General features: G+C 45.1%; 1 protein-coding gene across 2 annotated transcripts in view; it reads right to left on the reverse strand.

Annotated features, from left to right (window-relative positions):
- Positions 1-744: 744 nt before the first annotated feature.
- Positions 745-17,114, reverse strand: part of Agps (alkyldihydroxyacetonephosphate synthase) — a 62,201-nt gene continuing 45,831 nt past the window's right edge. For both annotated transcript variants that reach the window (XM_089587050.1, XM_089587051.1), the window contains 8 exons: positions 16,942-16,993; positions 13,846-13,985; positions 12,748-12,797; positions 9,968-10,037; positions 9,179-9,240; positions 7,732-7,921; positions 4,898-4,955; positions 745-3,096 (listed from right to left, as the gene is read on the reverse strand). In XM_089587050.1, coding sequence (XP_089443176.1) covers positions 2,972-3,096; positions 4,898-4,955; positions 7,732-7,921; positions 9,179-9,240; positions 9,968-10,037; positions 12,748-12,797; positions 13,846-13,985; positions 16,942-16,993 — 747 coding nt within the window. In that variant the 3' untranslated portion in view covers positions 745-2,971. The remainder of the gene's footprint in view (positions 3,097-4,897; positions 4,956-7,731; positions 7,922-9,178; positions 9,241-9,967; positions 10,038-12,747; positions 12,798-13,845; positions 13,986-16,941; positions 16,994-17,114) is intronic.

Consider the following 17,114-nt stretch of genomic DNA (forward strand, 5'->3'; position numbering starts at 1 on the left):
TTCCCGGTATCCTGTCGAACCATCCTACCACCTACTTCTACGGCGCACTCAGTTATGATATCTGTGAGACGATTGTTCATTGTTTCAACATTACAGTCGTCATCTTCAGTTAAAGCGGAAAATCTGTTCTGCAGCAAAATCCTGAATTCCTCTACCTTCCCTCTTAATGCTAACTCATTAATAGACTTCCGCTTCACTAATTTCCTGCGCTCCCTTTTCAAATCTAAGCTAATGCGAGACCTTACCATCCTGCGGTCGCTACAACGGACCTTTGCGAGGACCTCCACATCCTTCACGATGACGGGGTGTGCGCACAGTATGAAGTCTATTTCATTTTTAGTCTCACCATTGGGGCTCTTCCATGTCCACTTCCTCTTGGCTGGCTTGTTTGTGGAAGAAGGTATTCATGATCCGTAAATTATTTCTATCCGCGAACTCTACTAATAACTCTCCCCTGCTATTCCTAGAACCTATGCCATAGTCACCTACCGCCTGGTCTCCAGCTTGCTTCTTAACCAATCATGAGTAGTTAGTCATCAGATGCATTAACAGCAGCAGCCAGAGTTGCGTGGAAAGGCTTTCGCCTCGCACACTTTAGATCATCAAAGTGCCCCCTGAATTTTTTACTTGACATCACATTACATCAGGCGACGGCAAACAGCAAAAGGCACGCTTTCACATGCATAATGCACGTAATTAGCCAGTCCACTAACCAGCTTTCGTTCGTGACTCAGACAAGCGTAGGAATGTCAAAAAAAGGTTTATTCACATTGCCATCAACAAAAACACTGCCCTATGACAAAATAAAGAAAACCACTACAGGGCAAGACAAATTTGCTCTGCAGGCAAAGGGGCATCGGAGGTCGAACCTGCAACTTGTGACAACACACATACTTCCCCACTATCTCTGCTGTGGTTCAATGTTGTGCTGTATGAAGTACAAAACTAACGTGTGATGACTCAACTTTTGTTCATTTGGCGACGAAACTGCTTACAGGGCATGCATTTTTGCAGGTGTAAAGGCATTTTTTTTTCACAAATTTTTCAATTCTTACTGTCCAAAAAGCTTGGTTTTATTTGAAAATATGCAAGCAGGCAAAAGTGGCTGCGACTTTACATCGAGAACACATTGATCAAAACAAATCATGATAGTAGTACAGTTTTCAAGTTTGTTTTTAGATTATGTGAAAGTGCCTGCACTGATTTTGCACACCTGTGAATGAAGAAGTGTAATGGAGAATTCAGAACGCAAATGTTAAGCATTTTAGATGAAAAGAAATTGCGAGTTCTCTCAAGTGAAGCTGTACTGTAGACACAGGTGACGAGCGAGATGCAAGGGTGATCGCTACCGAGGTGGTCGTAAACAGTGACAGTTCAGTTTTAGTCTTTAAAAATGAAAATAAATGCAAAAGCCAGCAGATATTTGCTAGGAAGACATCAGTCGGGCAGTAACTAACACAGAAACTCCAAGGCAAGCAGTAGCTACCCATTCCGTGTGGCACCGATACGGTCTATTGTGCTGCACGTGAAGCCTTGGAGCTGGTTAAAAAAAAAAGAACTTGGAGCCAGTCCTGCTTTACAAAGTCTGATTAGACTATTGCACAATGAGGTTTTAATGAGTGAGATAAAAAGTACTGCGTTGATTTTTCTTGACCCAAGAAAGCTTACTTAGTAGTGGCGGCTCTTGCGACGCAAAAGTCATACCCTGCTTAGTGAAGCAAAAATGAAATTCCTTTTTTTCTATTCGAAGAGACTGCAAGCAGAGCCTTTGGTGACGTATTCTCATAATTGCGATTCAAACACAGACTAGCCTGCAGGCACCACAAGAGTAATAAAAATGACAAAATATGCCCATCAGCATGACGTTCACAGAGAACTTGAGAGAAGGTGCCTAAATCTGCGCTCCTGATTCACGGTGAAGTTCAATTTTATCTGCTTTAAGGGCCAGTTTTACCATTTCTGGTGTTCCCTCTAAGTATAACGCATACTGTACATCTTCTCATTAACCCCAAGACGATAAAGCTGCCTCTGCTTCTCTGTCAAACTTCAATTTACGAAGCTTGTGCCTCAGCACAAAAACTAAAACTTGGACAGTGACCGCTGGTTGAAAGCGATTGAGGCTGTCCTCGTAGAGCATTTCGTTCTGTTCAATGGCTCGGGGTTCAGCCACTTCTTTGCACCTTGCACAACATTCACTAAACGTATTTCGATACCAGTGACTATAAGGTAAAAAATATAAAGAATAACAAAATAACTGCTTCCCCGCCTACCAAATGCCCATAATTGCCTTATCTTCACCTAGTAAAAGAAACAAAACATATTAGCCGAAGTCTATACAGACTAAAAGAAAATTTCACGACAATAATGCCACTCCTTAGTACAAGAGAAAACACCAAGACAGGTTGAGAACACAAAAAAAAAGGAAGGTTTACTTGACAGACCTGTACACAAACTGAAACATGTGACATGGCAGCTTACAATGCTCAAAGTACAGCTGACAAGACGTCCCGATGGTGTGGTGAAGGTCAACACATGACAGTGACAAACCGTATCCAAATGAACTGCTGCCATGGCATCGTAGGAACCAACCCAGAAAGTCTATCAAGCAGCTGCAGTTTCACAGTGGGCCACAATTCGCATTGATTTGTGACCAACTCACTAAGACTATCAGTGTCACTGACTTTAAGCGCCATCTTTATCTCAGTCCTCAGCTAGACTTCGAAGGGTCTTGGTCTCTTCAAGGACAAAGCAAAGACTTGACCTCCTTTCTCCTTCCTTTAGTTCCAGACTGCCTTACGCTACGTAGCTCAAGCAGCCCTTTTCACCTCTGAATGCCTTTCACAAAACTGCCACGAGAAGCTGGCACAGTTGCTTGACGTACGTTCAATGACTGACCAAGTGGCGCGTGTGCACAATGCGTTGAAATGCTTCGGAAGAAAAAAAAGTCCCGGCCTTAGAATGTCAGCTAGTTTCACATTCCGAGATTGCCGCTGGCGAAGATGTTCTGTGGGTCGACACTCTGCTTCACGGCACGCAGCATCTGCAAGCCCGTGCTCGATATGGTCTGCTCGAGCCAGCGCTTTCGGATCTTCCCAACTGAAACAGGAGCGATAGAATAAGGGCAGAGCACTGTTAATAATGTGCAGTTTGCACCTGTAATGAAGAAGGTTGATGTAATCACTAAGCACTGGCAGTGGTACGGGTACATTTGCTCTCCTCACTCAAAGATACTTATCTCCATCAGTCCTCAGCTCAATGCTATGCTCTTGTTACAGCCTCCCCTTAGCCCTATCCTCTCGGGACTGCTGAATCAACAATGCCAGCCCTCAAATGAGAGCCCATGAATACTAATTTCAGGTTCTTCACCCTCAAAGATGTCAGGCTTGTTTCGACTTCACTGCATTTTCCCTTTCAAAGCCGTGAAACACCAGATACAAGCGCCACACACACTCACTTGACAATTGGTGAAGCGATGAAACAAATTTAATTCTACATGCCAATAGCTCTGCCCAAGAGTTCCACAGTGCTGTCACCTGTGTGTTGCATATAGGGCATGTGACCTTGAAATGAAGAGGCAAACGCCGCGACGGTTGAATTTCTTTGGAGGAGAAATTCTAGAGGTCCGTGTACTGTGCAATGTCAGTGCATGTTAAAGAACCCCAGGCGGTCGAAATTTGCGGAGCCCTCCACAACGGCGTCTCTCATAGCCTGAGTCGCTTTGGGACGTTAAACCCCATAAACCAAACCAACGCTTCTTTACAATTTTCAAAATGAATTACTGTGAACAAAAATAAGAGACCCCTGTTATCACACGAAGTGTGTTTGATACGCAGCTCATCACTCTGCAGATCGGCTAATTCATGTTGCACCACTAAGTGTTGAGATTGAGGCACCATGCGGGTGTGTACCACGGTACCAACAGTGGCAAAGCACACCTTGCACATGGTGGCACGTGCCTAAGCAGCGCACAGTTATGACTTGCACAGGTATCACTCATCAGGTATCACTAATGATCTGCACTTGCTGTGCTAGTTAATGTCAAGCAGTGCAACTGCAGAGGTAGGCATGCACTCAAAAGGATGCCCTTGTTTTGATTACTACAGTATAACATCAAAGTTTCATGCTCTAAGCAGGTTGAACAAGCTGTAATAATGATTTTCTGCTCACTTCTCTTAACGATTGTTATCACTCCACTGAACTCCCCATCATTGACAATTCGCAAGCACAGAGAAGAAAAATATTCAGGGGGCACTTTGGCTCTCTAAAGTGCTGCAAGGCGAAAGCGTTTCCTGGCCACTGTTTGTTTTTATTTACTTTTTTATTCTTCATATTTTGTTTTTTATTTCCCCTCCCTTTCTTAAATTTATTGTTTTTATTTTTATTTTCACATCTTATTTCTGTTTTGTTTGTATTTTTGTTTTTCTTATTTTTATTTTTTATTTTCCTTTTCTTGACTTTACTCTCTTTATTTATGAAGCCCATGCATTCACTAGATGCGCCTTTATTCATGCTGGAACCTTGAGCCTTTTAAGCAGTGATGCCGAAAGGCGGACGAATCTGCCGACGCATCTGTCGACACGGCTGCCGACGCGTCTGTCGACTCTCCTGCCGACGCGGCTGCTAATGACAGTATGAGGCATTAAAGGCTTTCGCCTTAATAAATAAACTTGTCGACTTGAATACACTGTACAGGGCAGAGTTCTCTCGCCACAGTTGTAACACTCTGGTGGGACAGAAAACGGAACATGCTGGTGCCTTGGTCCCACCAATCCCAGAAACGGACACAGACTGCTGTCACTGCAGAAATGTCAGAGATGGAATTTTAACTCGTAAAGAGCACCGCCAGATGCTATTTTAGGCGCTGCTGAAAAAAGAGAATGCGGAAGCGCCGCATTACCTCCGTGATGGTGGGAAATGCTTCCTCCGCACGCCAGGATCTCTTCCCTTGCCGCAGCCTGAAAAACAACAGTGGTCACTCTTCGTATCGCACCCGCAGTTCCACTAGCACTGGCTCTGACTTGGTACAATCTTGATTACTGCAAAGCATGCTACGCAAATGAAGAATCATGAGTGTAAGGTTTCTCCAGAGCGATAAGAACAAATTAAGGGGGGACACCGGTCTTAGACCTATTTTCCTTACTTTTAGTCCAATCCTAATGGAAATGTAACACCTCGCTCAGTTTTTTGTACTGATTTCAACAATAAAATTACCTTTCTCATAAATTAGTCGGCTCCCAAGATAATTAATTTTAATTAGTAATTCATTAGTACCTCAGTGCAAAAAAAAACTGCTCAATAAAAAATCATTTTTAATCCATGGCTGCATAGTATGGTGAGTAAAGAGTGCAGTGATCAAAGCAGTTTTTCCATTTTACCCTCATTAGTAATTTTACAGCACCATGGAATATCAATGTTTTAAGGCGTGAATGTAACACACTGATAAACTTTGCGAAATTGTAAATTTTTTGAAGTGCGATTGAACAAATCTGCTTCGATTTTTGCACACACTGTGCCTTCAGCTTCCCTGAGCAATCAGTATGACATGTCTATCTGTCCTAGATGCTGAGATATCCACATACTAAGCCAGCCAGATGTCCAAAATTTTCATGCCATTAAGTTGTCTGCTCCTGCATAAATTCAGCCCACACGATGATCTGAATTTAATATTATGGTCAAAATGTTGATTTCTTGAAAAAAATCGGTACAGGTGGAAAATAGTAGCTGTAGATTCAACAAAAGCCATTATTTGAAATTTTTGGTCATTTTTTGGTCTCAAAGACCAGTGTCCCCCCTTAATACTAATGGCTGAGTGGAATGAAGTTGGAAGCCTGTACTGAGCGACGCTTGGGAAGAGTCGCAGCGAAAGCCCAAGGCAATTGACGAACAGACCAGTCTTTCCAACACTTCCTACAAAAGTTGCGGCAAGCAAATGACCCCCACTTAGAAATTCCTTCCAGCCCTTGTTCCGAGTAACTTCAGAAAGAACGTGGCAAAGCTTGACCCTGCCATTGGTGGGTTAAGCGAGGCTGGTCTTGTGCACAACAGTTCTAAATCTCACCGCTAATGAAACTCTTCGTGGGCTCTCCAAGTCGGGATTCATCAATAAACGGCTCCATCTCTAACCACCTTCTTTCTCAGTTTTCAACAATCTTTTCGTATTTGAGCACTACAAATAAGAGAAAGATGGAAGTAACAAGATGACACAGATGCAGTTTTTCTACTGCGTTGTCCTGTCGCTTTCTTCGTTGTATTCTTGCACTGCTCAAATATGAAGTTTACAACTTGCCCAGCTCATGACTTTTTTTAAGCTTAAAAAAATCAGGCTTGCATCCTTGTCATAACACTGAGCTGTGGAACACTCCTAAACAAATGTTAGAGAAAAACGTGCTTGCTGACTGTAACAGGGGAGAGCAGAAAAAAATTAGGTGTGGTTTAGCTCTGGCTAAGCCTGGTCAGTTGCGTTAGCTGTGACACTTTTCAAGTTATGCAGCGCGCTGCCTCTTTCTAGCTTGGTCCTGTCACCGTTGCTTCTCTTTAGCACTCTCCATAACGACAAGATTTCACTCAGGCGAAGCGCGCATATACCCCCGTGAAGCGTAACCTCCTCCCCCTCTACCTCGGCAGAGAGCACGCATCTACGCGAGTGACTATGCGCGCGGCAGCGGCATGGCGCCGCCACCTGGCGGAGGTCGGCTGAAACGGTTGCCAGGCAATGGCTGTTCAAGGCCATTCATGCCTACCGGCCACAGGCTACACGACAAGGCGAAAACCTGGCGTAGTGTTGCTAACGCAACAAAATTCACTGGACAGCGATGATGGTAATGGGAAATTTGAGCACAGCTGTTGACATATTTGAACTACAGGCAATCACACATGGAACACATAGTGCCAAATGGCGTCGATGCTGGGCCTTGGCTTCAGTGGCATGCACAGGTAGGAATCTACATTCAATATGGCACTACTGCCCCTACAGATAGAGCGTGACGCATTCCGCTGCTCCTGCTGTATACTCTCCTTCTTCACTTTCCGCTGCTCCTGCTGTATACTCTCCTTCTTCACTTTCCTCCTTGCATTCTTTTGGCCATTGGCGTACCGTCCTCCCCTGCTTTCCTTACACCACCCTCAACAACATGAAACGCTGCAACGGGCACTTAAGCGGGGATGAGGGGATCGAAGGTGACTTTTCTATTTTTCGACTTGGAGTGATTAAATTTGGCAGACTGGCTTAAAACAGCTTCAAACAATCAGATGTAAAGTTTCACAATGACAGCTTCAGTAGGTTTCCTTTTATCATTGTTTATATGTTGTCCCCAAGTTGCTTGTTTGTGGAAAGCCTAGCATGACAAAAAAAACAAACTACAGGTCTGTAAATGCTTGTAATATTTACTAAGAAGTGTGGTGTAAGTCAAGACTCTGTTAGATTTTTTTTTTTAATTTCTCTGCTCTTTTTTAAAAGAAATAATATGCACCTTATCTTTATGCTCAGAATATATCATGTTCTAATTACCACGTAATAAAAACATGCGAGCCTAAATGGTGAATCTGAGACTGTCTCGACGGAGACCACATTTCAGCGATCACAACAAAACAAACAAACAAACAAATCCATGCACCCATTGCTGTGCTACGCTCTCCACGAGCAAGGTATCAAGCTCAAAACAAACTTTCGAGAGAACAAGCCTGAAAGTTCTAAGCTAGCACACACTGTCTATGTGTAGATGCCCCCCTCACCTCGATCTCCTCATACGCGTGAACGGGGTCAGCAACCCCGGAGTAGTTGAAGGCGAAGTAGAAGTAGACGCAGGCGCCCGCGTCGTACGTCTGCGTCACGCGGCACGAGGCCAGCGGTGGCAGTGACACACCGTGGTTGCGTGACTCCCGCAGGATCACGTCCTTCACGTTGCGGCAGAGGTCCACCACCCTGCGAGGAGAGCAGGAAGAAACACTCAGAGTCAACAAAGTTGCCGCCTTCCTGTTGGGACCCCCCTGACGAGCCAACAACAACAGCTGTGAAGCTGAAGCAGTACATGATCGGCATATGTCATTAGCAAGTGAGACAAACAACAACAAAACAAACAAGCAACAAAGTGCCACTAGCCCAGCAACAAGTCTACTTCTAGTGGGGAAGTAAGTGTGGCGGAGACAGCACACTGCGTTGAAGCACACACGGCTGTGGCAAAAGTCAACACCACAGTCATGTTTACATACCAGTACTAGCAAGAAAGTTATAAGCCGGCGGATGAGATTGTTCGCGGGGATACGGTGGCCGCAACTGGTGAAGGACAGGGTTAATTGGAGAGACATGGGAGAGGCCTTTGCTCTGCAGTGGGTGCAATCAGGCTGATGGTGATGAATAGCAAGCTCAGTTAAATGATATTCCCTTCAGGACTAACTATTATCCAATGGGAAAAAAACTGAAATTTTAACCAAGTTAGGTTGGCAGATGAGATTAAGAAGTTTGCGGGGATACGGTGGCCCCAACTGGCGAAGGTCAGGGTTAATTAGAGGGACATAGGAGAGACTTCTGCCCTGCAGTGGGCGTAGTCAGGCTGATGATGATGATGATGACTAACAAGCTCAGTTAAATAATATTCCCTTCAAGATTAACTATTATTCGACGGGACAAAAACTGAAATTTTCACCGTGAGGAGGACAAGTTTCTACAGAAAAAATTTATTTCCATCTTCTCCAATGACTAACTGTAAAATTTCTGACTAGTCCTCATGTCTCCATGTCATGACTTCATACTGCTTTCATTGTCTCAATCGCACTTCCTTGGACTTATTCCCGTCAGATGAAGTTCCTATGTAACAAATCGCCGAAGTTAAGGCTACTAAAGTGCTCATGCTTGCAAGACGAGTGAACGAAAACACACACTCATCACAGCCACAACAGAGCTATTGTAAGACACTGCAGGTGTCCATTAGGAAAATGACTTTCTGTGTTCTTATTGCATGCTTGGCTCGATAAGTTTCTGAGCATTATTTTTCAGATTCTGGAACATTTTACTGCGTCCACAGTTGTGGCCACTGCCCCCTGTACATGAGAAGGATTTGACAGCCTACCTAAGTAGCGTCCACAAATGTGGACGGAGGGTCTGAAGCGAACATAACAACACATCATTCTTTCCGCGGAGGAATAGCATGACATGCAACCAAAGAAGCACGCAGGACCTCACCTATCCCAGGGAACGGATGTCTCAAATGATTCGGCAACAACACTGAAGTCCAGACCAAGGTCCTGGAGGGCAAATAAGGAATGAAAAGGCATTATGTCATAGATGTATATTTCAGGCAAATGAAATGCACAGCGAACAGGACGAACATCAACAAAGACGGACACAAGTGCTCCGTCTGTTTTCGCTGACAGCAAATGAATTGTTAAAATTTTCATTCATGAGAAGTGTCGCGACATGTGTCATGGACTATGCAACAAGGATATGTAGGACCTTTTAGTTATACTGTCAGAGTGACTTCCATAAAAACATTAAATGACAAAAATTAATGCGTCAGAAATGAGACATGTTAAAGGAACCATACGAACATCACACTGGAGATTTCCTTGCAAATGTTTCACAGCATGTGCGCTACATGCAGCAGTTCACCAAGAGAACTGGAACAAGAGCTCTACCTAAGTTGATATGACAGTCTTTTTGAAAAAATAACCGCCCATTCTTTAAATTCAGATAAATTTCAGTGATTCTAAAGAGTGGAAGAGTGTTGTGTTCCACTAATTGCGAAACACGACTGCAGTTATTGCATAATAGACACACCCGCTATTCTTTTTGGCTAACACGTTGCCCACTGTTACTAATGCACTCTTCCAATTTTCGCAAATTTGCACAGAAAGAAATGCGGTCAACATGTGAACAAGTACAGCACTTTGCATTCAATCAAGTATGATTACCGTGCAGCTTATGAAGGAAAAAAAGAAAATTGGGAGGAACAAAACCCGAAGTAGTACTAACCCTGATGTAGGCGATAACGAAAGTGAGCATGTATCCGCGCATGCCATTTTCTTCACCAGCAGCCAGTCCCCTGTGGAGGAGAAACAGAGGTTTGAAACGATTAAAGAAATTAAAACTCATTATGTACAATACGCAGAGATGTATAAGCACCAACAAATAAATGATGCTGAATAACATTTCGCCTCATGCTGCATTCTGATAAGTACACATACAAAGGTAAATGAAAATACTAATGTCTACGAAAAAAACTACAAGCTCTTGGCGTCAAGCAGTGGCCGAATTACCGTATAAACGCATGTAAGGGCCGCACCCGTGTATGGGCCGCACCCCGTTTTCCCGAAAGAAATGTGTAAAAAAAAATAAATCCGTGTAAGGGCCACACCCGAACTTTCCACGACCCAGGTGGGAATAGCCTTCTGGGAATAGAGGCCACGCGCCGTGGCCTCCGCGATCAGCTCTGGCTGCGAGCAAAAGTGCGCTTGACCGCGGAGGCAACGCATGTGCACAGGAGCTTCCAAGTGCCGTCCATGGATGGTGCCCGAGGCCACGGTCATCATCACCATCGTAAACTTTTTTTCTCCGCCGCGCCTTCCCGCCATCCACATCCACATCGACATCAGCATCGCCAGCTCCAGCCTTCTGCTTTTGTGGCGTGTTAGTGTGCTCGCCGTAGTTGTGGTGGTTGTAGCTTGTGCGTGCTGCCGCTGAGCTTTGCAGTTTTAGCACGATGGGCAAGCGCCTTAACAGCTACACGGCTGGGAGTTAGCTCTCGAACACACAAGCGAGCGGTGGGCAGGAAATACGACGCAGCCGAGGAGTGCGTCCGATGATCGTGCAACCAGAAGGATGCATTGAGAAACACAAGCTGCAAAAAGCCCGTTTTCCGAGACAAGCCGTGCGAGTTTCCTGAACTGGAAGAAGAGCTGCTCTCTTATGTGATGGAAGTGCGGAATAACGGCTACGTGTTGACAGCGGACATGCTGCGCGGCTTTTTTGGGATGAGCGTGCACCAGAGCACAGCACCAGCTCAGAGTCGTAATACTCGACGAGTAACGATTGGACACAGAATAAATGCCGTTCATTCCCTGATTGGTGTGTGTATACCTTAAAAAAAATTTTTTTTCCCCAAATCGCGTGTATGGACCGCACCCCGAAAACTGGCCCTCAAATCTGGAAAAAAAAGTATGGCCCTTACACGCGTTTATACAATAGAAGCCCTTCATCGCTTTTGAAAGAAAGTTACGAGCTGGGCATGCAGTCAGCTTGACACCAGGTTGTAAATGTAAGGATATGTGCAGTGTACAGAATTAAGGGAGTTTGGCCGCCGCGGTGGCTCAGTGGTTATGGTGCTCGGCTGCTGACCCGAAAGACGCGGGTTCGATCCCGGCCGCGGCGGTTGAATTTGTTTGGAGGAGAAATTCTACAGGCCCGTGTACTGTGCGATATCAGTGCGCATTAAAGAACCCTAGGTGGTCGAAATTTCCGGAGCCCTTCACTACGGCGTCCCTCATAGCCTTAGTCGCTTTGGGACGTGAAACCCCATAAACCATAAACCACAAACCAATTAAGGGAGTTTCAAATTGGGCTAGTTGGTAGTTAACATGGTCACACATGTTAACAAGGTCACACAAGTTCTTTTACTCCTCACTTAACCGTGCCCCTTACATCATGCCAGCATCGTACATTTCTCACCGCACTGACCACACGCGTCAAGTTTTTCGCCCACGTGCCCGAACTGTTACTTTTTCAGCCTCCTTCTTCCCACGTGCAGCTAAAGATTGGAACGGCCTTCCCCAGCACATCGTCGACATCACCATTCATCATTTGCTAGCGATCTAAACAACATTTTTTGTACATTACCACAAATTGCATTGTCTTGTACCTTTTCTGCTCATCCCACCCCTTATGTAATACCCCGCGAGGGGTCTTTAAGGTAATAATAATATAAAAAAAATGCGCTTAAAAAAAAGGGGCAATTATGTGTGACCAAGTGTACAGAATGCTCAAAATAAATGCATGATGACAATTTGTACATACCTGCAAAAAATTTAACGTTGCAGATTTGCGCTGGAAGACTAAAGAATTACTTGTTTCAAATCGAAATGACAGGCAACGAACGTCTCAAGGGGTTCAGAGCACAGCTTTCTTAGTGCTTTGGATTTGTCTAAAAAAAAAAAAATTTAAGCGTGAAAGGCAAACCCTGTTGCTAGTTCAACAGAGCTTCTTGTTTTTACGTGAGCTTCCAAGGTTGAACACTTTTCAGGGGCCTTTTATAGCTAGCCAGTAATCATTCACACAGGCCACCTAGCAATCTTATCCACTGAAATGTTACTGTGACTGCTAAAAAAAAAAAGTGCTGTAAACAACATGGCGTGTGAGCAATCCGGTACTGCTGATGTGTCTAGCACCAATACAGATACATGAGGGCTCCTAATCTTCAAGCATGTGTGAGGCAGAAACCAGACAAACTGCACGCAAAGTGTATGGTGCACACAAGTATCTGGTCGTCCAATTATACTTTCGTCAAAATATCTTCAGATACCTCGGAACTGAGTTTTTAGAGGCAGAGCTTGGGAACAGGGTTTGTGGTACCAGCACTTCCAAGCTTACAAAACACTGCTTCAAGGCTGCCAGTGAAAGGCTTGTATCATGTTAATGGAAAATGTTTGTTTTTCTTAGCAGTCTAAACTTATCAAAAAAATCGCTAAAGATGCTGCAATGTGAATGCATTACTTGAGAATGAAGGGCTGCAGTGGGGGGACGAATAAAGAACCGCTTACCCATATTTAGCGGCAATCTCGTACACTCGCCTCTCCTGAGTGTCAACATCCTGAAAATGAAAAAGCAGGGACAGGGACAGGCTTTATTACAAATCAACCCTCAGGCTTTGAGATATGCAACACAAGCAGCAACAGTGCCTGACCCGAGTACTGAAGCACTTGTGGAAATTTAGTTTGGCGAGAGAAAATTTACCTGTCGCACTGTAATGATAATGTACCACCCATTCTGCCTGTTGCCAGCTCTATGGACATGCACAAGTAGGTATTCCAAATTTCAGCAACACTGCAAACAGTACAAGCTATTTCAGCCAGTAATGTCCCGTGGTGTAACCGAAAATTCCCTCAATCAGACACAAAAACCCCTATTTCAGGCCCCTTTTGTCTGCAGTAGCTCGAAAAAACCATCAATTTAGAAAAACCGAGACAAATTTGGTTCTTCAAACTCCCTGGAACTCTGTAAAAATTCCCTTTCTACCAAATTTCACCCCTCAAAAATTTCGGTAGAAAAGGGGAAGTTCCTTGAATTTCAATCACAGTGCCCTATCACTGTTCAAACGATTAGTTTTCGAAAACACTCGAAAATATAAAAAGTGACAACTCTGAAATCTTCCTATCCATCTGAATGTGCGGTCAAGCAACACAGCATTTTGGCATGGCACTTGCTGGTTGAAGTTTAAACCATCCTTTGTTGATACAGTAATGAACTTGCTCTGTTCCCCCCCCCCCTCCCCCCTCCCCCCAACCCCGACCACTGGCTTGTTAGAAAAATGCACACACAGTAGCAGAATGCATTAAATATTCTGTGTGCCACTGCATTCACTTTAGCGGCCTGTTTGGAACCCTCGGAGCAAATAAATTGACAAACATCACCAACTGGCACTCATCTGAGCTAGTCTGCTCCATGCCATTTTTCCGCGCCATTACTTGATGGGCCATCCGTCTGCATTCACTTCTTTGCTACCAAGTTCGGCAGGAAAGGATGGAAGCCAAAAGATAAGGGATTCCTTGGCATCCTCTGAAAGCCGTCTCGGTTCCCTGATTCTAAAACTCTTTGAGGACCCCTGGGCTACAAAAATAAAAAGCCCACAGTGTGCCCACCTGCTTGTTGCCCTCGAAGAGCAGCGTGGTCACGCACATCTGGTCCACCTGGAAGCCCTTGACGCGTGTCACATAGAACTTCTTGAAGCCGTCCCACAGGGGGGCCAGCACCGAGGAGGCCTCAGGCTTCAGGGCTTGCCCTGCAGAGAGGTCAATTATTAATCCATTGTCCCAATGCCGCCAAAAACTGCGCCACTGTAGCTAATGCCCACTAAGCTGAATGTAACTGACATTTCAGCTCAGGGGCGGATTTAAAAGAAATTTTACATAGAAAAACCATGCTGAACTTCATTTTTTTTGCCAAAAAACTCCAAGGAATAGAACATGGGACCAACTTACCAACCACCCCCTCCAAGAGTGACCTATAAACCTGTCCATGTTGAAAAGCTCAATCAAATAGTGGCTGAATCAAGGCCACTGACCTCAATGACCGGTGGCTATAGCAATGCTGATCCAATGACGGGTCAGTGAGTGATTAATCTGATCTGAATTTTATGTGAGAAATTAGCAATACTGGAAGCCTATGTGGCATGGTGCGGTGAAAAGCAAGGGGTTAATTTCAACTACCTGGGTTCTCCAATGTGCACAGAAGTATCCGTACACCAGCTGTCAGAGGTAACTACTCCACTGTTACTCGGAAATGGTGACCTCTGTCACACATGTTAGAAAAACATACATCCTAAGCCAATGCAATAAGGGGATGCCCTACAAATATGCAGAAACCCCATCAAATAGTTCACACAGAGCTGTGCGACTCTTCTCCTGGAGCTTCTATGGTTGAAAACAAACCACGAGCTTCTATTGGGCACGTGCAGTTTATGTTGGCGACAGGCGCATGCGACAGATGGCGGAAGCTGTCCGTGCTGCTTTGCACTGTGCCTGCATCGCCCATGTGCATCTGTTTTCAACCAGTTTTCTTGGTGGCAGATTAATTTTCGCGCACTTTCCAGAGGGCACAACATCTCGTGAAAAAGGTGGATTGGAGGCAACAAGAGATCAAAGCAACCAAATCAGTAATATAACCAAGAACATACAGTAAAAGCTCGTTAATTCGACACTGACGGGACCGCGAAAAATTGTCGAATTATCCGAATGTCGAATTATCGAATGAGCAACAAAAAAACAATGTTTGCCGCAACCTTTATTTGGCAAAGAAATCTGTTATTGTCGCCTGCTTTTTCGAGTGAATTTTAGCGACTACGATAGCTCTAACAGCTGCCAGGTGCTGCGCGGCACACGCACCATCATGGATTTGTTCACAGAAGTCCTCCCGCATGGACAAGGCTTCTGCGGCTTCTTTCACCGTGCACTTCGGCATTTGGGACAACTGCTCACAATCGTCACCTTCCGACGAATCAAATCGTCGTTGTCAGCGCCTGTCACTTATATTACATCCTCGGTCAGCTGACAGGACACAAAGGCGAGGCGCGCAGGCACTAGGCGCTACCCACACGAAAGCAGCGCGGGGAAGAGGTGAAGCGAAGGCGGCTTCGGCCGCTTATCTGTTCTTTCAGCCAGCGTCCGCTTCGTGGTTGTTGGCTGCGACGCCCGTCTTATCTTTTCCCTTTATTTTTCCTCTGATCTTTTAACTCTCCTCTGTCTGCACGGGGCAGCGGTGGTGGCTCGGCTGGAGCCAGTTGGCAGGCCCGTGCAATTTCCTTTCATCCTTCTCTCAGTCGCAACAACAAGCAGCGCAGTAAACACGCTGACAAAAACGCCGCCGCCTTATGGTTAAACAACCGGGATCGTAGCTGCAAGAACACGTGGAACGACGATACACGCCAAAACGAGACTTGCTGTGGACGACACCAACAAGACTGCTGCGACACAACAAAGCACAAAGAAAAGACGCCAGCTGCATCGGCTCGCTTCCCTCGCCCTCTCTCACGCTGGTGATGACGATGACCATACGGATGGCCTATCAGCCGTACAGTAGCGCCGCTCGTGGCAGTGTTTTTTTCTTTTTGCTCTCGGCGCACCGGCTTGGCGGGCTGCGGAGTGAAGTCGAATTAACCGACGCACGGCGAAATTTGTTCGAATTAACGAGAGTTTCGCCCCATAGACTTCTATGTACAATTGTAGGGACCTCGCGTGCGCGCCGAATTATCCGATTTTCCGAATTAACGGGGGTCGAATTAACGAGCTTCCACTGTATCACTTATGGGATAGCATCAATGACTCCTCTTCAGAATTGATGCACGCTAATGGTTTTGAACACCTACAAATGAGAAGGCGAAATTTTCGTTTAGATTTTCTTTCATTACTTCTCAAGAGTAAATTCTGACTTGAAATTTCTTCTTTCAGCTATGCCAACAGGGAGCACACAACCATATCACAAAGATTTATTAACACTATATTTACCCTGGACCGATTTGTACAAGTTTTCGTTTTTACCGTGCACCTTGAATGACTGGAACCCATTAAGCAAACCTTATATATATCCAAAAAAATCTAAGCTATGTTCCTCAGCCGCGTTTCATGTTGGTATATTATGTATTGGCTTTCTGCTAAATGTTGTGCTGCTATATTACTGCTGCTGTAATGCTGAATTTAGATGCTGCGATTCCGATTTTTACGAATCTGCCCTTCCTGCCTGGAGGACCCAACCATGGCCTGCAGCATGTACAGTACGGTCCATTGTTAAAGGGAACATGCGATCACGTGCCCTCCGCGCTTCACGAAGCCCTGCTGCCGAGATGTGGCGGGAATATGAGGCATGAGGCGCATGCGTGGAAAGACCAGCCACCGCGGTTTACTGCGCATGCATCTTGTGCCGACAATTCCCACAAGTTCTCGGCGGCAGCGCTCCGCGAAGCGCGGAGGTCACGCGATCGCATGTTCCCTTTAACAGTGGGCCGTACTGTCCATACATATATATATACACACATAAATAAATAAATAAATAAATAAATAAATAAAGTTAAGAAAGTCAAACCACGAGGCCTAACCCACCACGGGCCACTCCAGTCCTGTGGGAGAGATCATGCGCAAATCGGCAGATTCTGTTCTTGCCTTTTAGGCATTTAGTTTCACTATGAAACAGGGTTGAGTGTTGCACATTGCTGAGGTTCATGGCAGTCACCACGAAAGACTCACCAAAGATGAACTGCTGATTGTCCATGAGACGAATGGATGCTGGCCGGATGTTCTGCAAGTCGAAAGAGCCAAAGACGGTTGCGTACCATGATGCAGAATCTCAATGTTCTAGTGAACTTTTCATTCATCTTTTCTTATCAGCTCCTGCACACTGAAAGTGGCAATTGATCTCA

This window comes from Amblyomma mixtum, chromosome 4 (assembly GCF_055824585.1).
Source record: "Amblyomma mixtum isolate Tamu chromosome 4, ASM5582458v1, whole genome shotgun sequence".
Taxonomy (NCBI): Eukaryota; Metazoa; Arthropoda; class Arachnida; order Ixodida; family Ixodidae; genus Amblyomma; species Amblyomma mixtum.